Raw genomic sequence first — 27,817 nt, 5'->3', positions numbered from 1 at the left:
CAGTGAGACTCAGCCTCTATAAAGACACATAAAAATGAGCAGCATGTGATGCTGTGCACCTGTGGGCCCCGCTACCAGGAAGCTGAGGAGGGAGGCTCACCAGAGCCTGGGGGTGGAGGCTGCAGTGAGCTGTGATGCTGCCACTGCACTCCAGCCTGGGTGACAGGAGACGCTGTCTCAAAAACAACACAATTCAGCGCTCCCAAGACAGCATGCTGGAGTGTCAGGTAGGGACTAAGCTGCCCCCCACACAGGGTTTCAGGGTGGCCCCTCATGGGGAATGGCCGGCACCGTTTCTAGCAGGATTCAGCCCATAATCAGGAGAGAGTGTCCCAAGTGCAGCTGGAGGAGGGGGGAGGCCCTGCAGCCAGTGCTCCCCTGGCTGCCTCTCGGGCACCTGGCAGGGCAAATGGCACCACCCCAGCATCCCAGTGTCACCTGCTGACCAGCGTCCAGATGCGCAGCTGGGGACCCACCTCCAGGCAGGACGCCTGCAGAGAGCCACTGCAGCAGTCTCGGCGTCCAGAGCCCGCACATGCGGGGAGAGGGGAACGGCACTGCCACAGCGGGTCAGGCATCAGACGCGCTTCTTTGGACCATTCATTCCGACATCCCTCACCAACAGCTCCTTTTTTATTAATCTGAGCTTAAATGTCAGATTTTCCTCTCTCAGAACATTATGGGGCTGGGTGCAGTGGCTCACGCCTGTAATCCCAGCACTTTTGAGACCAGCCTGGTCAACATGGTGAAACCTCATCTCTAGCCAGGCGTGGTGGCGCATGCCTGTAAGCCCAACTACTCAGGGGACTGAGGCAGGAGAACTGCTTGAACACTGGAGGCAGAGGTTGCAGTGAGCAGAAACTGTGCCACTGCACTCCAGCCTGGGTAACAGAGCATAACTCAGTCTCAAAAAAAAACATGGAAGGCCAAAAGTAGACACCAAGCCCACCCTGGAGCAAGGCAGGAGTTCTCAGTGGGTCATGCAGGAGGGTCCCAGGGCCCACCCTGGAGCAAGCCAGGAGTGCTCAGTGGGTGAGGCAGGAGGGTCCCAGGGCCCACCCTGGAGCAAGCCAAGAGTGCTCAGTGGGTCATGCAGGAGGGTCCCAGGGCCCACCCTGGAGCAAGCCAGGAGTGCTCAGTGGGTGAGGCAGGAGGGTCCCAGGGCCCACCCTGGAGCAAGGCAGGAGTGCTCAGTGGGTGAGGCAGGAGGGTCCCAGGGCCCACCCTGGAGCAAGCCAGGAGTGCTCAGTGGGTGAGGCAGGAGGGTCCCAGGGCCCACCCTGGAGCAAGGCAGGAGTGCTCAGTGGGTCCTGCAGGAGGGTCCCAGGGCCCGCCCCGGAGCAAGGCAGGAGTGCTCAATGGGTGAGACAGGAGGGTCCCAGGGCCCACCCTGGAGCAAGGCAGGAGTGCTCAGTGGGTGAGGCAGGAGGGTCCCAGGAGCCCGCCCTGGAGCAAGGCAGGAGTGCTCAGTGGGTGAGGCAGGAGGGTCCCAGGAGCCCGCCCTGGAGCAAGGCAGGAGTGCTCAGTGGGTGAGGCAGGAGGGTCCCAGGGCCCACCCTGGAGCAAGGCAGGAGTGCTCAGTGGGTGAGGCAGGAGGGTCCCAGGAGCCCGCCCTGGAGCAAGGCAGGAGTGCTCAGTGGGTGAGGCAGGAGGGTCCCAGGGCGCATCCTGGAGCAAGGCAGGAGTGCTCAGTGGGTCATGCAGGAGGGTCCCAGGGCCCACCCTGGAGCAAGGCAGGAGTGCTCAGTGGGTGAGGCAGGAGGGTCCCAGGAGCCCGCCCTGGAGCAAGCCAGGAGTGCTCAGTGGGTCCTGCAGGAGGGTGCCAGGGCCCACCCTGGAGCAAGGCAGGAGTGCTCAGTGGGTGAGGCAGGAGGGTCCCAGGGCCCACCCTGGAGCAAGGCAGGAGTGCTCAGTGGGTGAGGCAGGAGGGTCCCAGGGCCCACCCTGGAGCAAGGCAGGAGTGCTCAGTGGGTGAGGCAGGAGGGTCCCAGGGCCCACCCCGGAGCAAGGCAGGAGTGCTCAGTGGGTCCTGCAGGAGGGTCCCAGGGCCCACCCCGGAGCAAGGCAGGAGTGCTCAGTGGGTGAGACAGGAGGTTCCCAGGGCCCGCCCTGGAGCAAGGCAGGAGTGCTCAGTGGGTGAGGCAGGAGGGTCCCAGGAGCCCGCCCTGGAGCAAGGCAGGAGTGCTCAGTGGGTGAGGCAGGAGGGTCCCAGGGCCCACCCTGGAGCAAGGCAGGAGTGCTCAGTGGGTGAGGCAGGAGGGTCCCAGGAGCCCGCCCTGGAGCAAGGCAGGAGTGCTCAGTGGGTGAGGCAGGAGGGTCCCAGGAGCCCGCCCTGGAGCAAGGCAGGAGTGCTCAGTGGGTGAGGCAGGTGGGTCCCAGGGCCCACCCTGGAGCAAGGCAGGAGTGCTCAGTGGGTGAGGCAGGAGGGTCCCAGGAGCCCGCCCTGGAGCAAGGCAGGAGTGCTCAGTGGGTGAAGCAGGAGGGTCCCAGGAGCCCGCCCTGCTGGAGAGTGAGCCAGGGCCACAGTGCTCAGGCCGATCCTCATAGGCCAAGCGGGACAGCCCCATGCCTGGGCCCCAGCTACTTCTACATCCTGCTCTCAGGGATGGCAGTCTCCAGGGATCTTCCCTGCCTTCTTGGAAAAAGATGGGCGGGACCCCAGAAGTCAGCCCAAGGGGCAGCAGGTGCCCAGGGACTGCATGCACCCAGTACTCAGGGTGGGGTACTGGCTGTAGTCCTTTACAAATCAGAAGCTTTTTTTAAGTTTACTTTTTCCCCCACTGGCAAGTATATGGAGCAGTGAAGCTTAAACTCACTAGAACAAAAAAGCAAAAGTGGCATTTCCGACAGCACGCAGGTGATGGCACCCCCAAGCCCAGTGAAGACCAGCCGCAGGGACGGGCGCTTCCATGCAGACCGCACAGATACCGGGACAGCACCCCCGGCCCTGCTGGGCAGACGCTTTGTGCCATCTTTTCAACCTACATTAAATTTTTTTTTTTTTTGAGATGGGAGTCTAGCACTGTCACCCAGGCAGGAGTGCAGTGGCACAATCTCAGCTGACCGCAACCTCCACCTCCCAGGCTCAGGTGATTTTCCTGCCTCAGCCTCCTGAGTAGCTGGGACCACAGGCGTGCACCACCATCCCCGGCTAATTTTTACATTTTTAGTAGAGATGGGGTTTCACTATGTTGGCCAGGCTGGTCTTGAACTCCCAACCTCAAGTGATTCACCTGCCTCAGCCTCCCAAAGTGCTGGGATTACAGGCGTAAGCCACCGCACCCAACCTTGACCTATATTTAAATTAAAACAGCTGGGCATGGTGGCTCATGCCTAATCCCAACACTTTTTGCGGTGAGCTGAGATCACACCATTACACTCCAGCCTGTGCAACAAGAACAAAACTCTGTCTCAAAATAAATAAAATAAAACAAAAAGCCCAGGTATGATGGCTCACGCCTGTAATCCCAGCACTTTGGGAGGCCGAGAAGGGCAGATCATGAGGTCAGGAGTTCGAGACCAGCCTAGCCAACATGGTGAAATCCCTGTCTCTTCTAAAAATGCAGAAATTAGCAGGACGTGGTGGCAGGCGCCTGTAGTCCCAGCTACGGAGGCCGGAGAATCTCCTGAACCCAGGAGGCAGAGGTTGCAGTGAGCCAAGATCGAGCCACTGCACTCCAGCCTGGGCAACAGAGCAAGACACCTCCAAAAATAAATAAACCCCAAAAGACGGCGCGCGAACCCCTCGCAAGGAAGAAAAGAAACAGTGCTGGCCTGCGCGCCGAAACGCAGGGCCCCGCGTGAACAGACGCAGCCGCTCACTGGCACTGACATCCGCTGTCCTGTTCTGCAGGCTATCTCACATCTTCATGCTCCACTCACAGAAGAAACACTCCGCCCGCGCCCTGGGGCCCCTCTTCCCACAGCAGGCTCCAAGCCTTCCTCAGCCCTTGGGACTGACGACCCCTGAGGAACAGAGGTCAGGGAACCCTGACGCCGCCACCCTTGCCCAGGCACAGACACAGGCCTCAGTCTGTGGCCAGGGCACTCCGCGAGGAAGAAACAGGCCCTGTTCCCTGCCGGCTCACTGCTTCAGCCAGCTCAGCTGGCACAAAACTGCTGTGGCCGCCACACCTTCCCCTAGCGAGCCCGACCTGGCAGGGCCTTGGAGCAGCCTGCCAGCTAAAATGTGGGATGCCCAGATTAACTATGATCGTCAGATAAGAATCTTCTGGGATAAGCATGTCTCAGGCCATATTTGGGACATACTTACACTAAGAAATTTCTGTTTATCTGAAACTCAAATTTGCCTGGGCGTCCTGTACTTTTCTGTGCTAAATGTGGCGCCTCTATGCACAAGGTCCCTGCAGGCACACAGGAGCAAGCCCCTTCCCAGGCTGGGTCCCTGCAGGCAGCTCCCACAGGCCAGGGCTGGCCGCCCAGACAGGGCCCATGCCAGGCAGCGGGCGACAGACACACGAAGGCCACTCAGGAGACACTGCACACCTTCCTCTGTCTTGCCTAGGGGCTCAAGAATCCAGATGCCCCCTCCCCGAGTGAGCACCAAGACAGGAAGCCAACCTGCAACATCCAGCCCACTGCCACCACGGGGCCCTGCCAGGACCGCAGGACCAAAGCCGGGATTCCCGTCCAGAAGCCAGGCATAAATGCCGCTTCTCCTGTAGGATGATCAGGACAGAGAGGGGGAGCCCTAGTCTTGCCAGCAGGGAGAGGACGTCCTCGGGGCAGCCACACGGGGGGCCTGACAGCCCCGAGTACACCCTGGCCACAGTGACCACGGACTGCACACACAGAAGCAGCCGGATCCCACGCCTGCCTGTGCTGCCAGCAGACGGCACCCAACCTCCGTGCTCCTCATCCCAGGAAGAGAGCAGCGGCATCTCTGCCAGGCACAGTGGGCCCTTCTGCAGCAGCTTCGGGGTCCAGTCCACCCACCCTCACAGCACTGGTGCACTTGGGTCAGTGAGGCCCCAGGACGGGCCTGTGGGCATGGGGTAACAGAGGGTGCGGGGGACAGAGTGTCACGCAGCCCCACTCAGGGCTCCTCCCAAGCCTGTGCAGCACCCAAAGGGGCTGCAGCTCAGCGACGGGATGAGCAGGGCCCTGGCATTCTCAGCCACTGGGCACAGGACGGCTGAGACACAAGGTCCTCACCCACACCAAGGGGAAACCAAGGCACAGGAAGGTGGAGGGGGCGGCCAGGCTGGTGCCAAGTTGACAGGCAGGGGGGCCTGAAGGCCAAGCACGCAGCCACTCGCCACTGGGAAGGCATGAGCCGGGGTCCAGGTAGCCCCAGCCCTAGAGTCCAAAGCCGCCTTCACTCCCCACCCCCATCCTGGGTGGGGGCAGGAAGGGCTCTTCTTGGGACCAATCCCAAAACCATGCGCAGTAGGCCCAGCTGAGCCAGGCAGTAGGCATCCTCTGTACCAGGGTGAGAAACTGGCCCTCATGTCAGGCTGGAAGGGGGTATCCAGGTGGGGAGAAAGAACAAGGAGGAGCAGGCCCCTCCCACGAGGGACCCCGCACCCAGGCTGATCCCTGGGCAAGGGGTGGGCCCAAGCCCACCTGTGTCCACACACGGACCCGGCAAAGGTGTGTGAGGCTGTGGGAGGGGCAGCCGCGGGATGGAGAACAGGCCCACCGCCCCTGCAGAGGCCCGGGGCCGCGAGCTGCTGATGCGGACTGAGCACCCATGTCACAGACGGACGGGTGTAGGGGGCTTCCACCGTCCCCAAGGTCACAGGGCTGGCCGGTGGGACCACACAAACGTCCAAGGTAGCAGAAGCCACGCTCGAGGGACACAGAGCGTTCTGGGCACTCGGGGCCAGGGCAGTGGGGACCAGGCCAGCGCGGCAGTGACCCCAGCTCCCTGCAGCAGCGCAGGCTGCAGGTGGGGGAAGTAATGGGCACCTGCCGAGAGGGTCACCGGCAGGGAGGGGTCTCAGAGTCCCGGGGAGGGGGGCGCTGACGGAGTGATGGAATGCGCGCGACCCCCCACCTCCCTGTGAAAGACCCCACGGAGTCCCAGGCACACGAAGTAGGGCAAGGCCCAAAGCTGCAGGCCCAAGGGGCCCGAGCAACAGGAGGCTGGGCCCAGGGAGGCAGTCCCCGGCCCCGGCCCCGGCCCAGGGGGCCCTCCGGCCTCTCCCCAGCCCTTGCAAAGCGCCTCCCGACTGGGCTGAGGTGAGCGGGAGGCAGGGAAAAGTTTGGGGGGACTTGGAGGCGTGCTCCGGATGCTCGCTCCCCGCGGACGACCCCCGAGGGAGCCCTGCTGGGGGAAGCCCCGCGGCCAGGCTGCAGGAGGGCTCTGGGGAGGAGCGCGGGCCCTCGCCGGGGCTCCCCATCCCCGGGGCGATGCACCGGGGTCCCAGCACGGGCCTGCGGGCCGGGGGAGACCCCACACCCCACAACTCCGGCTCCCAGCCCGGCAGCCGGCGCCTCCCAAGGCCACGTGCTCCCGCTGGGGGCTCCCGGCCCCGGCCCCCCGATGGCCCCGCCGCCCGCGCCCCTCCCCGCCCCCGCGGCCGCCCCCTCCGCCCCAACAGGTGGGCCGCCCCCCACCCCGGCCGCCGCGCCCCGCCCGCCCCCGATGGGGCCGACCCGCGGGGCCATTTTGGGTTGGGGCGAGCGCGGCGGGGGCTGCTCGGGAAGGGCCGGGGCCGCGGGGCGCAGGGGCGGGGGCGGCGGCCGGGGCCGGGCATAAAGGCGGCGCGGCCTTACCTCCGACCCTGTACATGTTGGCGGCCATGTCCGGGCCGGCGGCGGCGGCGGAGGGGCCCGGGGCGGGCGCGGCGCTCGGCGCGGGCGGCCGGGAAAATGGAGGCGCGATGGCGGGGGCGGGGGGCGCCGCGGGCGTTTAAAGGGGCCGCGCTGCTGCCGCCGCCGCCGCCGCCGCCGCCGAGGCCGCCGAGGCCGCGCAGGGACGGGAGGGCCGCGGCGCGGGCGGGAGAGGAAGAGGAGGAGCGGCCGCGGGCGGCGGGGAGGGGCCTCGGGCGCCACCGCCCACCGCGCGGGCCGTTACCGACCCCGCGCCGCCCGCGGCCCGCGCGCCCCTTCCCGGGGCCCGGAGTCCTCCCCGCGCGCCGCTTCCTGGGTGGGCCCTTCCAGCCGCACTCCGAGCTAGATCCTCCCCTACTGCCCTGGGGCCAGGGGGGTCCTCCACAGGGGCCCCTTCCCTGGGGACCGTCCCGGTGCCCCGCAGGTGAGTCCTGCCGTAGCTCTCCAGGGCTTCCTCGTGGTGCTGGGGTCCTCCGCACTCCTCCCTGAGCCCCCCAAGGGCCCTGAAGCTCAGCGGCCCAGGCCTGGCCTCGGGGTCTCCACTCCACAAGTTCCTCCAGGCCTAACCTTTCCCCCCACCCTAGGGAGTGTGTGCCCTTGGCCTTCGCCGCCCAGCCCGCCTGGCACCCTGGACAGGTGGCCATGAGTGCCCTGCTGTGGGCAGGCCCCGTAGCTTGCAAAGCCTCCTTGAACTGTGACCTGGTGAGAAGGCCACAGAGGAGGTGCCTGTGCTCAGAGGCCACCTCCAAAGTCCCCATCTGAGGCTGGAACCCAGCACCTGCCGACCCTGCCAGTCCCAGCAGGGCTGGAGTCCAGGAGGGCCGCACTCTCTCCACAGTGGGGCAGCTGCCTTCCTTCCAGCCACCTGTCAGGATGCCTCCCTGTGTGTTTTCGCGCAGGTCTGAGGATAGGAGAGTCCAGTGACCCAGACGCCCCAGCCAGGAAGAGCATGAGGCGGGAAGGGGGCTTCCCAGATGGAGAGAAACAGGTGGTCTCAGAATGGCTTCGAGATGGGTGCAGCCTCAGTTTCGGAGGTGAGGAAAAGCAGGTGTCTCATGGCTCCAGGCTGCTGATGTGAGCAGCACCGTGGGTCACGGCCCTGCCCGCTCAGATGCTGGAGGTGGGTGCGTGGCTGGAAGGAGCTGCGGTCTGTCTGGGACATGCCTCCCTGCAGGACATGGAGGGAGCCCTGAGGCTGCGGTGCAAGATCTAGGCAGGTGGGACGGACGTGGTCAGGGTGCCGGGGAGAGAGCATGGGGACCCCAGCCCGGCAGGCAGGGAACAGCATGTGCTGGGAGGAGAGTCAGGTGGGGTCCAAGGAGAGCAGGGCCACAACGTTATGGCTGCGGAGCGGACCAGAAAGGAAAGCCCTGCCAGGGTTAGCACAGGCCCGGGAACTACAGGGCGGTCGTGTCTCCGGGAAGAGAGGGCTGTGGGTCCCAGGACCCGTCCTGTGGGCTGCAGGGAACAGGAGCTGGCTTGCTGGTGATTGGGTGGGAAGAGGGGAGAGCCGGCAGCCAGGTGCCGGAGGGGGCGATGAAAGACAGGCGTCGACTTCCCAGGAAGGAGGTGGGGCTGCTGGTCTCCCCCGGCCCTACAGCCCCAGCCTACCTCGGCTCCTTAGCAGGAAAGCAGAGTTGCGGCCTGAGATCTCCTTCTGCCAACGCCTGGCATGGCCGGCAAGTTAGCCAGAAACACCAGAACGTGCCAGGCAGCTGGGAGGCATGGGGAGCGCCCCCAACGCTGCTCCCACTGCCACCCCAGAAACAGGACGAGCTTCACAGTGAGAACCCGGTGGACACATCCTGACTGACAGACACACCACCCCAGCCCGGAGAGGAGCCTCCTGAAAACAGCAGCCTTTGCTGCTTCTCCCCGTGCGGGTGGAGAGACTGGCAGACGGTGGGGCAGTCGAGGCTGGCCTTCCGAGGATCACGGCGCAGGGTCTGGTGTCGCAGGGAGGCCCTCTGAACCTCAAGCCAGGCCCCCAGTGGAGAGGACACCCCCCCCACCATGCAGAGTGACGTTCAGTAAACTCTCAAAGACAGCACGGAGCCCCGCTCCTCCCGCCGACCCTACTCTGCCTCCAGCTCTCCAAACCGGTGAGAAAGGTGGACTGTCCTTGGACCAGCACAGAGGCAAAGTCCGAAGACCTCGGGTGAGTCAAACAATAAAAGCAAAGAATTAAAAGAATGCATCCACTTCGTAGCAGAGCAAATAGACACCGAGGAGAGCTTTCGTGTGGAGCGAAGCAGTGGCATATATCCGGAGGCTGAGGTGGGAGCACGCTGGGAGGTGGCAGGTGACCACATCCATGTCATTCAACAACAGAAAAACAAGCAGGGAGGGCGTGAGCGGCTGGCAAGAAACCTGGTGTGGAAGGAAACGAAATTGGGCTGAACGAGGTGGCTCACGCCTGTAATCCCAGCACTCTGGGGAGCCAAGGCAGGAGGATCACCTGACGTCAGGAGTTCGAGACCAGCCTGGCCAACATGGTGAAACCCCATCTCTACTAAAAATACAAAAAAAGTATCTGGGTGTGGTGGTGGGCACCTGTCGTCCCAGCTACTCAGGAGGCTGAGGCAGCAGAATCACATGAGTTGGAGGTTGCAGCCGAGACCACACCACTGCACTCCAGCCTGGGGACGGCAGAGTGAGACACCGTCTCAAAAAAATAAATAATGAATTAAAAACACAACTGGAGAAACAGAAGAGGACTCCACAGGACTGTTTCCGTCTTCATGGGAGCAGGAATTCAACAGTCAGGAACTCAAATACTAGACGACCAAACTGCAGGCTGGGAGGAAGATTTAAGAGCCAAGGACACCCGAGAGCACCAAAATCGCACCTTTGCTAGATTAAGTTAAAAACCGCAAAAGGCAGAATATCAAGTTACGAAGAGAGAAAAGTCTTGAGGTCATTTCAGAGCAAGACAAAGTGATTAACACAACCCTGTACTCATTTAGTAACTGTTAACACCTTGGAGCTGCAGGCCCCTCTAGGCCCTGGCGGGTAAGGAGACAACGCCCATGCCTTCAGGGCATTTGTGAGCTTGGAGGGGAAAAGAATAAAGTGCGGAAAACCAGGGTTCTGGCTCCGAAATCGCAACACTTTGGGCAGGCCGCTTGAAGCCAGGAGTTCGAGACCAGCCTGGGCAACAGGGTGAAAACCCATCTCTACTAAAAAATATAAAAATTAGTTGGGCGTGGTGGTGCCCGCCTGTAGTCCCAGGTACTTGAGAGGCTGAGGCGGGGAGGATGGCTTGGGCCTGAGAGGCGGAGGTCGCAGTGAGCCGAGACAGCACCTTTGTTCTCCAGCCTGGGTGGCAGAGCAAGACCCTGTCTCAACAACAGCAAAGTGATCTTAAATCCAGCCAGTAACGCTGTGAATCGAAACAGACTGAGTGGGTCAAAATCTGGCAGTGAGCTTTGACTTTCAGGTACAAAACGGCCTGCCAGGGGCACACGGAAATGTCCGCGCCAGTTCTTTACCACTCAGCCCAACCCTGCCATGCTGCTGAAAACCAGACACACCCATCTCTTAGTGCTTTTGTAATTTCTAAAAATAATCATCAGAGACTGTTTTTTTTTTGGAGACAGGGTCTCACTCTGTCCCCCAGCCTCGAGTGCAGTGGGGCTATCTCAGGTGGCTGCAGCTGTGCTTCCTGGGCTCAGTCAATCCTCTCACCTCTGCCTCCCAAGTAGCTGGGACTACAGGCACATGCCACCACACCCCGCTAATTTTTCTATCTTCAGTACAGATGGAGTTTTCACCATGTTGCCTGGGCTGGTCTGGAACTCCTGAGCTCAAGCGATCTGCCCGCCTTGGCCCCTCAAAGTGCTGGGATTACAGGCCCGAGCCAGGGGCCCAGCCATTGTAGGAGACTTTTAAAATTGAGTCGAGGCCAGGCGCGGTGGCTCAAGCCTGTAGTCCCAGCACTTTGGGAGGCCGAGGCGGGTGGATCACGAGGTCAAGATCGAGACCATCCTGGTCAACATGGTGAAACCCCGTCTCTACTAAAAATACAAAAAATTAGCTGGGCATGGTGGTGCGTGCCTGTAATCCCAGCTACTCAGGAGGCTGAGGCAGGAGAATTGCCTGAACCCAGGAGGCGGAGGTTGCAGTGAGCCGAGATCGCGCCATTGCACTCCAGCCTGGGTAACAAGAGCGAAACTCCGTCTCAAAAAAAAATTGAGTCGAAGTAGCGTTCATCTGCCTTTAGCAGTTTTTTTCTTTAACTATTTAAAAGGGTATAAGTAGCAGCTCGACACGAATTTCTCCATTTGCACACATCCTTTTATGTCGTACACATTGAGAAATATCTAGGGTGACCTTCAGGCAATGTGAACAGCTGTTACTCCGCGGAGGACGCTGTGGCGAGTGTTGAAAGCTGTATTCGATGCTGTATGAAGAGCGAGCGGTGCTTCTGCAGCCGGGCAGCGCCGGGCATTGTCTGGTGCGCGGAGGAAGGCCGCGAACTACATCTCCCAGGCACCCCGCGCCCCGTTCCGCGCCCGGACCCGTGCGGCTCCTGCGATGGTGCCGGAGCGGCCTCGGCCCGGTCCCGAGCCAGCCGGTGTTACAGTTCGAATCGGGCGTGGGAAGCCCGGGGGACCACGCGGCCACCCCTGGGCGGGCCTGCGAGCCGGAGACCGCGTCCCCAGGAGCCCCTAAACGCTGCCCGGCGTGGCGCTGCGAGGCCTGCGGGTGGGGAGGCGCAGTGGCGGGGGGGGGGGCGACGGCCTAAGCACCACACTGCTGCTGCGGGAATTCGGGGGCCCCACTCCCCTCCCAGGATCCTTCCCGCCCCCCCTTGATTCCGCGCGCCTCGGAGCCCCTCCCTCCACCCTCCCGGGACGAGCGCCCCTCCCCTAGCCAGGTGGGCTTCCGTGCGATCCCGCCCCGCACGCCCTCCTCTGCCCCAGGGCTTCCTGCCGGGCCCTTGGGGCTGCCCGCGCACTGCGGGGTCCTGAGCGGCACAGCGCCCGGGCCTCCACCCACCAGGTGCCGGCAGCCGCGGGGGAAGGCAGAACGCCCTCCCGCAGAGGCCTCCGAGCAGGCCGGGTTAACAGGCAGAGAGCGAGGAAGGGCGCCAACGGCGCGGCCGAGGGCAGGGAGGCGATCCTGGGGGCCCAGCGTCACCACAAGGGTGCTTCACGATGCAGGAGGGAGGCAGAGGACAGGCGGGCAGACAGAGGCCCGGAGGTTCAGGAGGCCACAACTACCCGCCAAGGAACGTGGGTGGCTTCTTGAGGATGGAAAAATCAAGGAAACAGAGTCTCCCCTGGCGCCTCCAGAAGCAGCAGAACTCCGCCAACCCCTCACTGAGCCCAGAGATACCCATTTTGAACTTCTACAAAACTTAGCGAATGGATTTGTGTTGTTTTAAAACACTCAAAGCCGGGCACCAGTGGAACACTCCTGTAGCCCCAGCTACTCAGGAGGCCGAGGCAAGAGGATTGCTTGAGTCCGGGAGTTCAAGACCAACCTGGGCAACATACCAAAACTGTGTTTAAAAAAAAAAAAAGCCGGGCGCGGTGGCTCACACCTATAATCCCAGCACTTTGGGAGGCCGAGGCGGGGTCAGGAAGTCGAGACCATCCTGGCCAACATGGTGAAACCCTGTCTCTACTTCAAATAAAAAAATTAGCCGGGCATGGTGGCATACACCTGTAATCCCAGCTACTTGGGAGGCTGAGGCAGGAGAATGGCCTGAACCCAGGAGGCAGAAATTGCAGTGAGCCGATATTGTGCCACTGCACTCCAGCCTGGGCGACAGTGTGAGACTCCATCTCAAAAAAAAGCCAGGTGTGCTGGGATGCACTTGCAGTCCCGGGTACCCAGAAGCCCAAGGTGGGGGTATTACTTGAGTTCAAGACCAGCCTGGGCAATATAGCAAGACACCCCCCCACACACACACACACAAAAGAAACAAAAACAAATTTCCTGAATATAGGGCAATTTTTATGGCAGCTACAGAAAAATAGTACACAGATCCCAGCTGTGACAAGCCAGGCAGTCTCCAGGCACTGCCCCGTCCCCGCACCACCTCTGCTGGAGAGGCCTGTGCCTCTCAGTGCCAGGACCCCTGCCACCGGCTGGCCCTGTCGCCACCTTACCCACCAGGAGGCTGGCTCTGGGTCTCAGCCTGAAGGAGGCCAGGGCTTTGCCTCTGCTGCTGCCAGGGAGAAGGTGCTCTGCAGGGAGATCTCATGGAGCAGAAAGGTCAACCATCCCAGCATCCCCAGTGGCCTCAGGAGACACCCAAACAAGAGCAGGAGAGCTGGTGGGATGAGCCCAGCCAACCCCCACATCACAGCCATAACAACCAGGATCCTTTAAAACCACTCAGCAAAAGGATGATGGCCCAGCTCGTCACCCCCATGGCACCTGCTTACCTGTCAGCTCCACTCTGCCCTGCTTACGCCTCGGGGTGCAGGGCTCACCCACATCTTCCTGCCTGCCACAGAGCTGGGTCCATGGGACCCCATTCCCCACTTCATCATCAGGGGCCTGAGAGGGGGTCTTGATGGCCCCAATATCCTGCCTAAAACTCCCCCACATCCTTAAGGACACCTGCTGTCACCCCCAGTGAGTCTGCCCTCCATCCATATACCCTAGGGCTCCTGAGAAATGCAGAGGATCCCTAGGGTGCACCAAATGACATTCAGAGGACTCAGGAGAGAAGGGGGCACCTGGCTGTGTCATCTTGGAAGGCTTCCTGAAGGAGGAGGGAACTTCACTGAGTCTTACAGTAAGGAGAGACAGGCAGGTGCAGAGGATTCAAGTCAGGCCAGGGATCCAGTGTCAGGGAAGCAGGGGCTGGCAGAGCAGTCAGGTGGCTTCTCAGCAGCAGGAAGGGGAGGGGTGGGGTCCAGGTGGGCAGCACAGCCAGTATGTGGTGTCCAGGCTGCCACACGGGCCTGGCTCCTGCCCTCACCTGGGGCTCAGGAGTGATCACCTCCACTGGCCCCGAAGCCTCCTCCACCCAGCCACCTCCACAGAAGCCCAGGTAGGCCCCTAACACTCGGAGTCCAGTGCCCTTTCCCCACCCCCACCTACCCCAGGCTGGGAACCCATGCTCACAGCCCTCCTGCCCTGCCTCCCAAACCAGTCCCCCTGTAACTCAGTGTCCCCAAAATGCAGCTGCGACACACCACCCCAGCTCAGGATCCTCCTGAGGACCCTACGGCCTATAAATGTGGGAGTCACCCTGGGGGCCACAAACCCACAGGCCCCTGCTCCAGCCGGCTCCTCACAAGTTGCCCAGCCCTCCTATGCAGGGTGCCCTCTTGGCCCTTGTCCACCACCCTCACCATCATCCAGAGGCCAGGGGGCATCTCCGCCTCCATGAAGCCTCCCTGTGTGCCGGGCACCACGTTGGATTCCCAGGCTTGCTGCTTCCCACCACAGCACCCCTGGGGGCCCGTGTGCCTTGCTGGGTCTTCAGAGGCAGGACCACTATGAGACCCTGCCCCTGGAGAACCCTGCCTGGCCCATCTCACAGCCTGATGCAGGCAGGTGCCCAGTTCCCAGATCAGGCCAGCAAAGGAGCTGAGTCTCTAGGCAGTGCCTGCCAGTGGGGTCTCCTGGGACACCAGTGCACCCCAGGCAGGCCCAGGTGCCCCAAGGCCTCCTCCCAGCAGCCCAGAGGGCAAGCTCCTGCACCCCAGGCCTTGCCAGGGCCCCCCTAGACCGAGCTGGGGCAGTGCAACCCTCCCCTAGGTGGCCTCCCATGGCCCCTGGCCCGGTCCCCAAGGCCTCAGGAGCTGCAGGCTGTCTGGAGCCAGGTCCTGCCAGGCCTCTTTTACCATTGTAGGTGGATCTCGACCCCCTGGTGGGGCATAAAGAAGGTGCAGAGGCCACCCCCACCCAGGACCCCCAAGGAAAGGCACTAGCAGACAGACATTGGTCTGAGTCAGGCTCTTAGGAGTGGGGTGACCTCGAGGCCTGGGCCTTGAAAGTCATGTTATGCCAGAAAGGGGCACTCCGGGCCAGGAAGGCATTGGTGGATGGCTGGACCTCGTTGGGTGGGGAAAGAGCACGTCCTTGTCCACGTCTTCCGATACCAGCTGGGCCACGATCTGTCCGATGTCCTGCAGGCAAGGGTGGGTCAGGGAACTTTGCTGGGTAGGAAGGGGACAAGGGTGGGGCCCGGGGACGCCAGGGCAAAGGGCCCAGTGGAACTGAGCCGAGGCAGGGGAGGTGGAGGGATGGGCGAGGTGGGGCAGGGACAGGCAGGGAGGACCCACCCCTGCACACCCTGCAGTGGTGCGGGCCCCCAGCGGTGCCCGGCCTCTCCCAGCCGCCCAGCATGGCCAGCCGCCGGCGCTCATCAATGCTGACACTCCAGTGGCGGCCCGGGCACCTGCGCTCCGGCGGCTCACTCACCTGCAGGGACAGGGCAGCGGGTCAGCGCGGGCCTCGGCATCAGTTCCCCTTTGCTGCCCCTAACCAGCACCCCCACACCCTCAGTGGCCAGGGGCCTTTCTATAAAGCGCCATCTGCTCAGCCTCCCGCTGCTCCAGCGCCAGCTCCTGGCGCAGGGCCTCTGGCTGTGTGGCCCTCTGTGGCTTTGCCCAGTGATCTGTGCCACGACCCCCTCCACCCAGTACCTGCCCCAGTTCAGGTACAGCGGGGCTGCCCCTGGACTGGGAAGTCTTCACAGCTGGCGCCCGGCTTGGCCGGCAGGGGGACCCCTGGAGCTCCCGCAATCCTGTGCCTCAGGAAAGGCAGGACTTGGCCAGTTCCAGCCTGCTCAGACCCCTCTGAAATGATCATAGAGTTAGGGAGAATAAAGATCGTGAGTCCACACAGACGAAAGACCAGCACCAGTGTAGGAGGGCCCCTGGCAGAGCCCAGGAGACTGGGAGGGGGCCAGCTGGAGGAGCCATGGGAGGGCCACAGGAGAAGACCAGAAACAGGTGGGGTCTCCCAGGATGACCCTATCCCCCAGGGAGGAACTTCCCACGTGGGCTGCATGAGAAGGTTCCTCCACATTCTGCCCAGCCAAAAGTCCACCATCCCCCACCTCCCTCACCCTGGGAAGGGGGAGATGGAGAGAAGGGAGTCATTAATGCAAACTCAAGGTGAAGCGCTCACTCCCACAGAATTACACACAGAACTGCCACTTCGGGGCGTATGCCCAAAAGAGCTGGAGGCACAAAGGCGAACAGATACACAAACCCGGGTCGGGAATGCTCACAGCGGCTCTCATCATTCACAAGAGCAAACGTGCAGAGGGACCCCAGGTTTCCACATGGATGGATAAAGCAAAGGTGCCAGATGCATAAATGGAACGTTAAGCCTGAAAAAGTGAGGCTGGGCTGAGCGGGCGGCTCACGCCTGTAATCCCAGCACTTTGGGAGGCCACGGCGGGAGGACCACTTGAGGCCAGGAGTTCTAAACCAGCCTGCAAGACCCTGTCTCTACAGGAAAAGTATAAGACTAGCCATGTTCAGTGGCACATGCCTGCAGTCTTAGCTCCTGGGGAAGCTGAGGCAGAGACTGCTTGAACCCAGGAGGTTGAGGCTGCAGTGAACTGTGATTTTCCCACTGCACTCCAGCCTGGGTGATAAAGACTGAAAAAGAAGAAAGGAAGTGAGAAAGAGAAAGGAAGGAAGGAAGAAAGAGAAAGGAAGGGAGGGAGAAAGAGGAAGGAAGAGAAAGGAAGTGAGAAAGAGAAAGGAAGGAAGGGAGAAAGAAGGATAAAATGTAAGAAAATTCTGTCTGGGCCCAGTAGCTGTAATCCAAGCGCTTTGGGAGGCTGAGCGGGGAGGATCACTGGATTCCCTCGAACACCCCAGGAGCTGGAGGCCACAGTGAGCTAGGACTGCACCACTGCACTCCAACCTGGGTGACAGTGCAAGAAAGACTGTCTCAAAAAAACATTCTGAATAGTCCAGGGCATCACACAGCAGCACTGCAAGCTATAGGGCAATGGACAACGCCTTAAAATCCTGACGGAAAATGATTTCCCACCTAGATCTCTACCCAACCAAGGCATCATTCAAGCTTGCAGGCAGAATAAAGATTTTCTCATCTTTAGAGTCTCAAAAACTTTCACATCCTCTGAACCTTTTTGGAGGAAGCTGCTAGATGCATTCTAGCAAAACAAAGGGGTAACCAAGGCGCACAGGAGGGGCAGGAAACCAGGGCTCCCGTGGACAGGAGGCAGGTGGGGTGTTGGGGGTGTCGGGGGAGGGAGCGGGGGGCTGCTAAGGGACCCTGACAGCTGGGCTGGCTGCTGGCAGCCCAGGGCTCCAGAAAGGCCACTACCCAGGAAAAGATGCAGCTCCAGACCTGACGTGTAGGGTCTGTGAGAGGAGAGTCCCAGATTTGTTGGAAAGTTTGGGAAAGAATCATCAGTTCATAGAAAATGGAGAAGAGGAGGAGGAGGGTAAACAATGGTTTCCCCCAGAAAAAACCAAGAGCAGTACAAAGGAAACACGGCCACGCCATGGTCATGATATGCCACATGGTCACCGTAAAGCTGACAGTGGAATCGGGTTTCTGCTGAGTTGAAGGGATGCTGGCAGAAGGACGGGGGATGGGGAGGGGCCGCCACCGTCGCCTCGTGTGGACCGTGGAACGGAGGAATGAAAGGAGGCAGCCAGAGGCAAAAGCACACTTCTCACCTCCGTGTGCAGTGGGGGCGGCTGCAAGGGCTGAGAGTGGCTTTGGGGACTCCTGTTCTCAATATGTATGTGTATGTTTTAACAAAAGTAATTTAAAATTTAGAAAGTAAAGATTTAAGTAATGAGTGACCCAGCAGACACAGGAGAACATGCACAGAACTCCCGAACCCACAGATGATCCATGCTCTTACCAAACACACCCCACAGGTACGTGAACTGGCCACACTTCAGGCCACAGACGAAACAGACCCCAGTGCACAGATGCCCACAATACAGGGCTCTGCAGGCACCAAGTGACGGTGAGAAGCTAACAACAGAAGGGTAACAAAACGCTCCTACTGACATCCACATTCCAAAAGACCCTTCCCATTACCTCCGGAGTGAAGAAAATCAAGGCTGAAATGCCAGCTGATTTAGAAACGACGGCAGAGTGCAGTGGCTCTTGTCTGTGATCCCAACCCTTTGGGAAGCTTAGGCAGAAGCATGGCTTGACCCCAGCGGAGGAGTTCAAGACCAGCCTGGGCAACATAGGGATACCTCACCTCTACAAAAAATAATTAGCTGGGCATGGGGGCGTGCACCTGTAGTCCCAGCTACTCAGGAGGCTGAGGTGGCAGGATCACTTGTGGCTAGGAGTTCAAGACTGCAGTGAGCCGTGATGGTGCCGCTGCCCTCTAGCCGAGGCAACAAAGTGAGATCCCATGTCTAAAAAATTTTTTAAATTGGCTGGGTGCAGTGGCTCACACCTGTAATCCCAGCACTTCGGGAGGCCAAGGTGGGTGAATAGCCTGAGCTCAGGAGTTAAGAGACCAGCCTGGGCAACATGGTGAAACCCCATTTCTACTAAAATATAAAAAATTAGCTGGGCATGGTGGGGCGTGCCTGTAATCCCAGCTACTCAGGAGGCTGAGGCAGGAGAATTGCCTGAACCCAGGGGACGGAGGTTGCGGTGAGCCGAGATCGCGCCATTGCACTCCAGCCTGGGTAACAAGAGCGAAACTCCATCTCAAAAAAAATAATAATAATGAATAATGATCAGAGGGGCCCTCTGAAAAACCAGTAACAGACTTGCTGTTTCCTCACACCCTCACCTGCTCCACGCGCATCTACCTTTGTGATTTTTGCTTTGTCACTTGCTGTTTCACTTCATTTTGTTCCCCGCACCCCATTTTTTGGAACTGCATTCTTTTTTTTAAGATACGGGGTCTCGTTCTGCCTTCCCAACAGCTGGGACTACTAGAGGCACCCCAGCCTGGCTTATTTTTTTTTGAGACTGAGTCTTGCTCTGTTGCCCAGGCTGGAGTGCAATGGTGCAATCTCGGCTCACCACAGCCTCCACCTCCTGGGTTCAGGCAATTCTCCTGCCTCAGCCTCCTGAGTAGCTGGGACTACAGGCACACACCACCATGCCCAGATAATTTTTGTATTTTTAGTAGAGGGGGATTTCACCGTCTTGGGCAAGCTTGTCTTGAACTCCTGACCTCGTGATTCACCCGCCTCGGCCTCCCAAGGTGCTGGGATTACAGGCGTGAGCCAGCACGCCCAGCCCTGGCTAATTCTTTCATTTCTTGCAGAGGTGGGGTCTCACTGTGTTGCCCAGACTGGTCTTGAACTCCTGGGCTCAAGTGTCTTCCTGTCTTGCCCTCCTGAAGTGCTGGGATTACCGCGGTGAACCACCGTGCCTGGCCCACTTTTCTAATCAGTTTTTAAAATAGTTTCCTCATTGCTTTGAAGCACGTCTTCATAGATCCTGGTTGGTAAACATTTGAAGGTCATAAATGTTACAAGTATTTTCTTCCAGACTGTCATTTACCATTTTCGTGTCTTTGACTGCACAGAAATGGGTAAAAACTCTGCAGTCAGATTTGTCAGGCTGTGCCTTAAGGACTGTCTGTCCAGCTTACGAAAGGCATTTACCACTTCCAGACCCTAAACGTCCTCCCGTACACTCTCCCAGGGCTTACGTGGTTTGGGTTGAGTGTTTTGTGTGCTGTGTGTGTGCGCGGCCTTTGAGCGGGGGGGGGTGGGGGGGGCACTCTCATCTTCTAACTATGCAGCCTGTCACCCAATGCCACTTGTTGAAAGGTCTGCTTCTCACTGCTCTGAAATGCCATGCTCAGCACATGTTAAATCCCCACATTCATGCACAGGTCGGCTTCCGGGGCACTCGTCCCGGGCAGTGGCGTCTTCGCCACCTTCCGCCGCAGGGTCACACAGCTCTCGTCGCTGGAGCGGCAAGCCGGGCCTTTCTCTTACTTCCAAACTCGTTGCCAGGTTCCTTTTCCAAGAAAACATTTTAAAACATCTTTTTTCCCCCAAATTATACTTTAAGGAATATTAGCAATGATCTTGTATACTTCTGCATGCTTTTGAACTCTGCACAAAGCCACGTGGCAGGAATAGTTTTGTCACTTGCCTCTTGCACGCAGGAGTAGGTCTGTGAGACTCACTCGCTGCTGCAGGCAACAGGCGTCCACCCACTCACTCCCCAGCCCAAGGTAAGTGTGACTGAAAAGCGCGATGTGAACTGATGCCCGGCTGTTCGGTGACGTCTTCACCCCAGGGCTGGAATCTTCCTGTGCTTCCCCGAACACACTCACAGGCTGACTGTGCAGTTGCTTGTTTTAAACCCATTCTGACCCTGTCTGTCTCTCTTTTTTTTTTTGAGACAGAGTCTCACTCGTGTTGCCCAGGCTGGAGTGCAGTGGTTCAATCTTGGCTCACCACAACCTCTGCCTCCTAGGTTCAAGCGATTCTCCTGCCTCAGCCTCCCAGGTTCAAGCGATTCTCCTGCCTCAGCCTCCCAAGTAGCCATGCTCAGCTAATTTTTTTTTATTGAGACAAGAGTCTTGCTCTGTCACCCTGGGTGGAGTGCAGTGGTGCAATCTTGGCTCACTACAACCTCTGCCTCCTGGGTTCAAGTGATTCTGCTGCCTCAGCCTTCCGAGTAGCTGGGATTAGACACGCACCACCATGCCCAGCTAATATTTATATTTTTAGTAGAGACAGGGTTTCACCACGTTGACCAGGATGGTCTCGATCTCTTGACCTTGTGATCCACCTGCCTCGGCCTCCCAAAGTGCTGGGATTACAGGCATGAGCCACCGTACCTGGCTTTTTTTTTTTTTGAGACAGAGTTTCACTCGCATCGCCCAGGCTGGAGTGCAGTGGCTCAATCTTGGCTCACCACAACCTCTGCCTCCCAGGTTCAAGTGATTCTCCTGCCTCAGCCTCCCGAGTAGCTGGGATTACACATGCACCACCATGCCCAGCTAATTTTTATATTTTTTGTAGAGACGGGATTTCACCATGTTGGCCAGGCTGCTCTTGAACTCCTGACCTCATGATCCACCCACTTTGGCCTCCCAAAGTGCTGGAATTATAGGTGTGAGTGACTGTACCCAGTGCAATTTTGTATTTTTAATAGAGACGGGTTTCTCCATATTGGTCAAGCTGGTCTCGAACTCCCCACCTCAGGTGACCCCCCCACTTCAGCCTCCCAAAGTGCTGGGATTACAGGCGTGAGCCACTGCACCCAGCCCATGTCTGTCTTTTAACTGGAACACTTAGTCCATTTTCACTGACTGAATTAAGCGACATAGTGGTGACTCTGCCACTGGATTGCTTTCTGTGCTGCTGCTGTAGCCAGTGAGGGCATGCAGAGGGCGTGCAGACTCATCCAAATCTAAAGTTGACCAAGCAACTCCATCACTTTTGAGTCAAGGTCTGGCTCTCGTCGCCCAGGCAGGAGTGCAGTGGCGCAGTCTTAGCTCACTGTAGCTTCTGCCTCACAGGCTCAGGTGATCTTCCTGTCTCAGCCTCCCAAGTAGCTGGGACTACTTTTTGTATCTTTTGTAGAGATGGTGGTTTCCATGTTGCCAGGCTGGGCTGAAGCAATCCTGGCCTCCCAAGTCCTGGGATTACAGGTGTGAGGAATCGTGGCCAAACACACGAAACACAGAAACTTAGAACACTTTAGTTCCACTCACAGGCACCATCCTGACATCTACGCCACTGCAGGTGCATCTACCAATTGAATCCTTTGCTGTGCATGAGTGACATCCAGTGACTGTCAGTTTCAAATCCCGCCCTTCCTACTTCCTCTCATTCTTTATCCATTTCAGACCTTCTGTGATCACCTTCCTGCTGTTTGAGATCATTTCTTCAGAACCAAGGTGAGAGTGCTGGGGAAGAATTCTCTTTTTTGCTTATCATTTTAAACCTTTAGCCCTCTTCATGGAATGCATTTCTGCTGGGCCTACTATTCAAGGTTGACAGGACTTCCCCTGAGCACAGGCACGCGACTGCTCCACTGTAATGAGCTCCCACGGCTGTTCATGTGGCTCCCGTCAGGCTCACCGTGGCTCCTTTGAAGGTTCCGTCTTCCCGCTCAAATGGCTTCTGAGGTTTTTGCCTCTGGCAATTCTGCAATTTCACTGTTATGCCTCTCAGCACATCATCTTTTAAAGCCCTGTAAACTAAGTGACTGCCTGTGACAGCTATCCTCCAGGATGGCATCCAGTGATTATCAGCTCCTGGTACTCATGCCCTTGTGTCATCCCCTCCCACATTAAATAGGAAGACCAGCGCATCACAAAAAGATACTGCAGAAATAAGGGAGTGTGACTGCCAAGGTGTCACTGCAGCTTTCAGCTCACTCTCTCCAAGCACTCACTCTAGGGGAAGCCATCCACCACACTGTGAGGATACTGAAGAGGTCCTCTGGGAAGATCTGTGTGCTGAGGAGCTGAGGTGGCCTACCAGCCCTATCCTGGACTCACCAGTCATGTGAGTGAGCTGCCATAGAAGCAGCCTCCAGCCTTCCTCAAGCCTTGGGATGACTGAAGTTCTGACTGCCATCTCAACTATAAGCTACTAGGAGATCTCAAACCAAAGCCACCAGCTAAGCAAATTTCTGACCTACAGAAACTGAGATAAAAATAATTACTGTTCAGGCCGGGCGCGGTGGCTCACGCCTGTAATCCCAGCACTTTGGGAGGCCCAGGCGGGTGGATCACGAGGTCAACAGATCGAGACCATCCTGGTCAACATGGTGAAACCCGTCTCTACTAAAAATACAAAAATTAGCTGGGCATGGTGGCGCGTGCCTGTATTCCCAGCTACTCTGGAGGCTGAGGCAGAATTGCCTGAACCCAGGAGGCGGAGGTTGTGGTGAGCCGAGATCGCGCCATTGCACTCCAGCCTGGGTAATGAGAGCGAAACTCCGTCTCAAAAAAAAATAGTAATAATAATAATAATTACTGTTTTAAGTTGATAAGCTCTGGGGAAATTTGTCTTGCAGCAATGGGTAACTAATACATTGTCACAGGCTCAGTATGGTGGCTCACGCCTATGATCCCAGCTCCTTGGGAGGCCAGGAGTTAGAGACCAGCCTAGGTAACATAGTGAGACCCTCTAATATTTTTAAAAAGTAAACTAGTAATACATTTCCAGAATCACTATGTACATTTACAATTAAATTTTCAAGATTCATGAAAAGTCTGTTTTTTCATTTTTTGAGACAAGAGTTTTGCTCGTTGCCCAGGCTGGAGTGCAATGGTGCGATCTTAGCTCACCGCAACCTCCACCTCCGGATTCAAGCGATTCTCCTGCCTCAGCCTCCTGAGTAGCTGGGATTATAGGCATGCACCACCATGCCTGGGTGGTTTTGTACTTTTAGTAGGGACGGGGGTTTCTCCATGTTGGTGAGGCTGGTCTTGAACTCCCAACCTAATATGATCCGCTGCCTCAGCTTCCCAAAGTGCTGGGATCACAGGCGTGAGCCACCGTGCCCGGTCGAAAAGTCTGTATTTGTTTTAGTTTTAAATAGGGGTTGCGCTGAGTTGTTTTGGGGAAGCTTGGCACATTTAAAACGTTAAATCTGACTGGGCGCAATGGCTCATGCCTATAATCCTAACACTTTGGGACACTGAAGCTGAAGGATCACATGAGCCCAGTTCAAGACCAAACCAGGCAACGCAGTGAGTCCCTGTCTCTACAAGAAATTTTAAAAATTAGCTACACATGGTGGTGCGCGACTGTGGCCCCAGCTACCTGGGAGGCTGAGGTGGGAGGATAGTTTGAGTCCAGGAGGTCCACGCTGTAGGGAGCGGTTGTTAGAGAAGCAGCAGGCTAGGAGAGCCAGCGTAACGTCACTTTTGCTCAGCTCCACCTTGAGACTAACAGAGCACATTCCTTGCAGGTCATAACCACTGTCCTAAGACGTTTACAGCTAAGGAAGCAGCTTGGTAATGCCTCCAAGGACAAACTCCTGCGAAAGGAAGCTCAGATGTCCCACTGCCCACAATACAACATGCTTTCAAGGTGACTGTAGTTACGCTTTCATGTACTGGCGCACTCAAATGTCAGACAGTCTCCTTTCAATCAGTGGAATAACACGTTCTGTCATGCCGTCAGCCCACGCACACGCAGGCACAGCTCAGGTTAGTCTACACATAGGGAAGACCTCGGTGCAAGGAAGGCTGCTTGCTGGCTGAGGATGCTCTGCTCTGCGATGCAGTGGCTTTGAAGAAAAGATCTCGCTGCACTGCGGCTCGCCTCAGACTGCTTCCTGCCTGAGATCCAGAAACCCTCCCTTGGCATCTGCACCGAGACCCCCTTTCCAGTAACACCGTGGTCACGCGGCTGTACCCCAGCTGGGTGACACAGCGAGACCCTGTCTCAAAACAAACACATGAACTCTATGCATCAAGTAAGAGACACGTTCCCACGAGGAGCCCGACGTGTTACTCAGCACATTTTATGGTGTTCTTTGTAAAGGAATTTCACAGTATCAGGTATCACAGAAGTATCACAGAACTTCACAGTTACTCTTGCTAAATGCAATAGTATCCTTTTTTTCTATTCCATTTTCTGGTTATTTTTACTGTGCCGAAAAGTTGTAAATGGCTATCACATATCCAAACTCCCTCTCTTATCCTTACTCGTGTTTCTTAAACTGGACTTTCCACGTAGGTAGCATATTGGCTGCCAACAGTGATTTTCAACGTTCACGTATTTATACATCTCACTTTCTTGATTTACTGTATGGGCCTCCATTTTCCAGATTTCCATACTTCTTTAATTAATTTTTGAGACAGAATCTCCCTCTGTCGCCCAGGCTGGAGTGCAGTGGCACAATCTTGGCTCACCACAAACTCCGCCTCCCAGGTTCAAGCGATTCTCCTGCCTCAGCCTGCCAAGGAGCTGGGATTACAAGCACTTGCCACCACGCCCAGCTAACTTTTGTATTTTTAGTAGAGAAGGGGCTTCAACTCCCAACGTCAGGTGGTCCACCCACCTTGGCCTCCCAAAGTGCTGGAATTACAGGCATGAGACACACTGCACTGGGTGATTTTCCAGAATACCGTTTAATGTCACAGTGGTACCATGCATCGCTGTCTGCTTCCATCTGAAATACTTCCATGGTGGTCACTGCAAGCTCTTGAGAGCTTCCCTTCGTCAGGCTAGAGTTGTCCATCTCTTCCCATTTTACCCAGAACCTGCAGGTTTCTGTGCTTCTTCTGTTCTTAAGGAAGATGCTGGAATTTATTATTACTTTTCAACATCCACTGAGATAATCATGATTTTCCACTTATTGTTAATGAACTTTATTTACAAATTTCAAAATTCTTTTACCCTTGGGTTACAGTCCTCTTTGATTTACATACAATTTCACGTATTCCCTATACGTTCACTGAGCACCTGCTGTGCCAGGCCCCATCCTGAGCACTGGGACAGAGCTGTGAACAGAGACCCATGCCTGCTCTCCTGGCAGACAGAAGCGCACAGGACCCATCCTTACGGCTGTGAAACTCAGCCTTTTGGGTGCTACTGGATTTGGTCCAGTACTTACTCAGGACTTTTCAATCTAGGGCCACAGGTAGACTGGCACGTCGTTTTCTCCTTCTTTTTCTCCCTCTGCTCTCTTCTGGCACTGGTACTGGGTGATACCAGCTCCATACCAGAAGTGGCTCTGGGCAGGGAAGCTTCCCCAGTGAGGACGACTGATTTCTTGTTTGGGAGTGTCGTCCACCTGTAAAGTCATCTGGGCACCCACATTTTTTTAGGGAAGATTTCCTGTCCCTAAACTAAAGCCTGTCAGGTCAGCAGAGGTGCACCCATGCCCCTACCTACCCTTAGCCAACAACCTCATTCCCTCATTCCTCCACTGCCGGCCTGCCCGCAGAGCCCTTCAGCCCACTCTCCTGCCTCCTAGCCTCATCCTCAACAACCATTATCCACAGTTACCAGTCCATCTCTTGGAACTACAGATGCAACCTGGCTGCCCCTGCCCAGGAGCCACAAGGTCCCTGTGTCCTTGCAGGACCTGGGTCTAATGCATGCTCCTCCTGCGTCCACATCCCTACCCTTTCAGGCACAGTGCGCTGTCCCCAGCCCTGCGCAGAAGAAAAGCCTCACACCCTGCCCCTCCTCCCAAGCAGCCCTCACTAGACAGGTGACCTCTGTGTGTTTACAGTCTGACTATCAGGAGATGCTCACCTCCCAAAAGCCACTGCAGCTGCTGGTGGGGTCACCCCACTCCCCAGCACCTGACACCCTCATAGGAACTTGAAGGCATCTGGGCCTGAAGGGCATGACTGGGAAGGTACAAAGGGGGTTCAGTGAGCAGCCATGGGACATACACGCAAACACGCCTGTGTGCACAGCTCAGTGAGCTCCCCACACTGACCTGGCCGCATGAACAGCACCAGCCATCAAAGCACTGCCAGGGCTCAGGAGCCCCTGCAGCCATCTCGTGTAGCCTAGATCCATCTCTGAGCCTGGCTTTCAACCTTCCAAAAGTGGAACCACAAAAGTGGGGGGTCTGGCTTCCTCTGCCCGCAGAGAATGTCCTGGGGCTCAGCAGCTGCCTCCCACCACTCTCACTACTAAGCCAGGCACAAGCCTGCAGCTTGCTGTCCAGCAGTGGAGAGACCAGGAGATGTTTCTGGTTTGGGGCTGCCACAAGCAGAGCCACCCTCAACATTTTGTTTCGGTCAACTTTCAGTGACACATCCTTCTGACAGCTGACCCAGCTGGTTGGGGGACACCACCACTGCTGGAGACCCTGCTTTCCCTACCACTTCCTGCCACCTTCAGCCTCACGTAAGAGGTACTGGGGAGGGTGGAAGCAAGTGTGTTGTCTTGCTTCCCTCCTGGATTTAGGAGACCTCTCTACAGAGCCCAGCAGAGGCCTGTGACCCACGGTTCTGGAGGCAAGAGGGGTGCAGGTCCACCTTGGTGCTCGTACAGGGCCATGGGAAGACAGTCCCCCAAACCCAGCATCTGTTTCTTGTCAGGCCCCACTCAGCCCTCCCCTGAGGCTGCCCATCACGGCCAGCCTGGAGTTTCCAGAGAGAGGCCTCAAGCGGGATGGGGCCAGGAGGATGGCCTCAGCCAGGGTTCCTTCTGCTTACCCAGTCCTGAGTCTGCAGTCCCTGCTGAGCGCTGCTCTGGGTACTGGGCTGTCCCGAGGCTGCTGCAGGGCCCAGCGGGGGCCACCTGTGCTCTTGGGAGAGGTGGAACTCCAGCTTCTTCCCCTGCGGGGCCAGCTTCCTGCTGTCCATCTCTAGCACTGGCAGACTGCTTGTCCACAGCTCTGAGATGGGGGAAGGAGCAGGATGAGGTGGGGCGGGGCCCCCAAGGCCACCCGTGTGCCCACCAGTACCTGAGTCCGTGGGGTCAGATGGTGGCAGTGTCAAGGGTCTGCTAGGGTCGCCTTCCAGACAGTGGTCAGCATCACCGGGTGGGGCTCACCAATGAGCCCGACGCTCGACCCCTCTGGGTGGAGCGGACCCCCAGCTTCCGCCTCCCGAACTGTCCTCTCTGCCCCTGCCCTCCCTACCCCGGGAGCCTGTCAGCCTTCAGCAGCCTCCACGCCTCCGCCAGACCCGGTGTCAGGGGCACCCGCCCCCAGCCAGCACCGCGGACACGCTCCCAAGCCCGGCCTTGCGACGCCCGGGGCGAAGGAAAGCCCCAGAGCTCTTGCCGCCACACGGCCCCCGACCCTGAGACCTCCACGCCTCACCCCGGCGGGCCCAGCCCGAGCCCTTACGTGCCCGCCCTCTCCGGGGCGTGTGCGCGGCCGGGGGACAAGGGCTCAGGACACACGTTGGAAGCCCAGGGCACCCTGGGGTTCGCCGCGGGGCGGGGCGCACAGGAAGGCGGTCAGCGGTGGGGGGAACGCGGACGACCGGAGACCGAGGGAGGGGCGGAGCCGCCGCGGATGGAGGGGCCACAGGGTGACGGGTGGCGTCCACCGCAGCCCGAGGGGCCGGCGCCTCGCTCCGGAACTTCCGCTGATGCAGGCCCCGCCCCCATTGGTTCCGGTTCCGCTTCCGGCCTGCGCCGCGCCTGCGTCCTGGGCTCCGTTTCGGGGT

At 58.2% G+C, this 27,817-nt stretch overlaps 3 protein-coding genes and 1 long non-coding RNA gene across 24 annotated transcripts in view; 1 reads left to right on the top strand and 3 right to left on the bottom strand.

The window, feature by feature from the left end:
• The window catches only part of MTA1 (metastasis associated 1), a 57,747-nt gene extending 50,791 nt beyond the window's left edge, over positions 1-6,956 (bottom strand). For all 9 annotated transcript variants that reach the window (XR_013521627.1, XM_035261725.3, XM_035261726.3 and 6 more), the window contains exon 1: positions 6,742-6,956. Coding sequence is in view for 6 of the 9 variants with exons in the window: in XM_035261725.3 (XP_035117616.1) it covers positions 6,742-6,769 (28 nt within the window). In the remaining 3 variants the exon portion in view is untranslated. The remainder of the gene's footprint in view (positions 1-6,741) is intronic.
• On the top strand, positions 6,752-24,352 carry LOC128928889 (uncharacterized). 10 transcript variants are annotated; one of them, XR_008474640.2, is made up of 4 exons: positions 6,752-7,222; positions 7,698-7,832; positions 21,560-22,223; positions 23,638-24,352. XR_008474640.2 is itself a non-coding variant. In XM_054240419.2 (4 exons), the coding sequence occupies exons 1-3, from the start codon at positions 6,838-6,840 to the stop codon at positions 21,568-21,570; spliced, it is 531 nt and encodes a 176-aa protein (XP_054096394.1). In that variant the 5' UTR covers positions 6,752-6,837; the 3' UTR covers positions 21,571-21,610; positions 23,638-23,767. The 10 variants fall into 10 exon arrangements, 6 of the variants coding, with proteins under 6 accessions (XP_054096394.1, XP_078192042.1, XP_054096391.1 ...); XM_054240419.2 differs by having other exon boundaries at positions 21,560-21,610; positions 23,638-23,767; XM_078335916.1 differs by lacking the exon at positions 23,638-24,352 and having other exon boundaries at positions 21,560-21,610; positions 21,706-21,796.
• TEX22 (testis expressed 22) lies at positions 12,741-27,735 on the bottom strand. Of its 4 annotated transcripts, none has more exons than XM_054240421.2 (4): positions 27,106-27,735; positions 26,855-27,036; positions 15,051-15,189; positions 12,741-14,894 (listed from the first exon to the last, which is right to left on the bottom strand). In XM_054240421.2, exons 2-4 carry the CDS (start codon positions 27,002-27,004, stop codon positions 14,725-14,727), a joined length of 459 nt encoding a protein of 152 aa, XP_054096396.1. In that variant the 5' UTR covers positions 27,005-27,036; positions 27,106-27,735; the 3' UTR covers positions 12,741-14,724. The 4 variants fall into 4 exon arrangements, with proteins under 4 accessions (XP_054096396.1, XP_078192043.1, XP_017832878.2 ...); XM_078335917.1 differs by having other exon boundaries at positions 15,061-15,189; XM_017977389.4 differs by having other exon boundaries at positions 27,493-27,735.
• On the bottom strand, positions 24,787-25,631 carry LOC144577490 (uncharacterized). The gene is made up of 2 exons (XR_013521637.1): positions 25,291-25,631; positions 24,787-24,963 (listed from the first exon to the last, which is right to left on the bottom strand). It is a non-coding gene; the product is annotated as an uncharacterized LOC144577490 (long non-coding RNA).
• Positions 27,736-27,817: the final 82 nt, after the last annotated feature.

Source organism: Callithrix jacchus, chromosome 8 (genome assembly GCF_049354715.1).
Source record: "Callithrix jacchus isolate 240 chromosome 8, calJac240_pri, whole genome shotgun sequence".
NCBI lineage: Eukaryota > Metazoa > Chordata > Mammalia > Primates > Cebidae > Callithrix > Callithrix jacchus.
The sequence above is the reverse complement of the archived record's forward strand: the minus strand, read 5'-3'. Positions and strand labels throughout refer to the sequence as shown.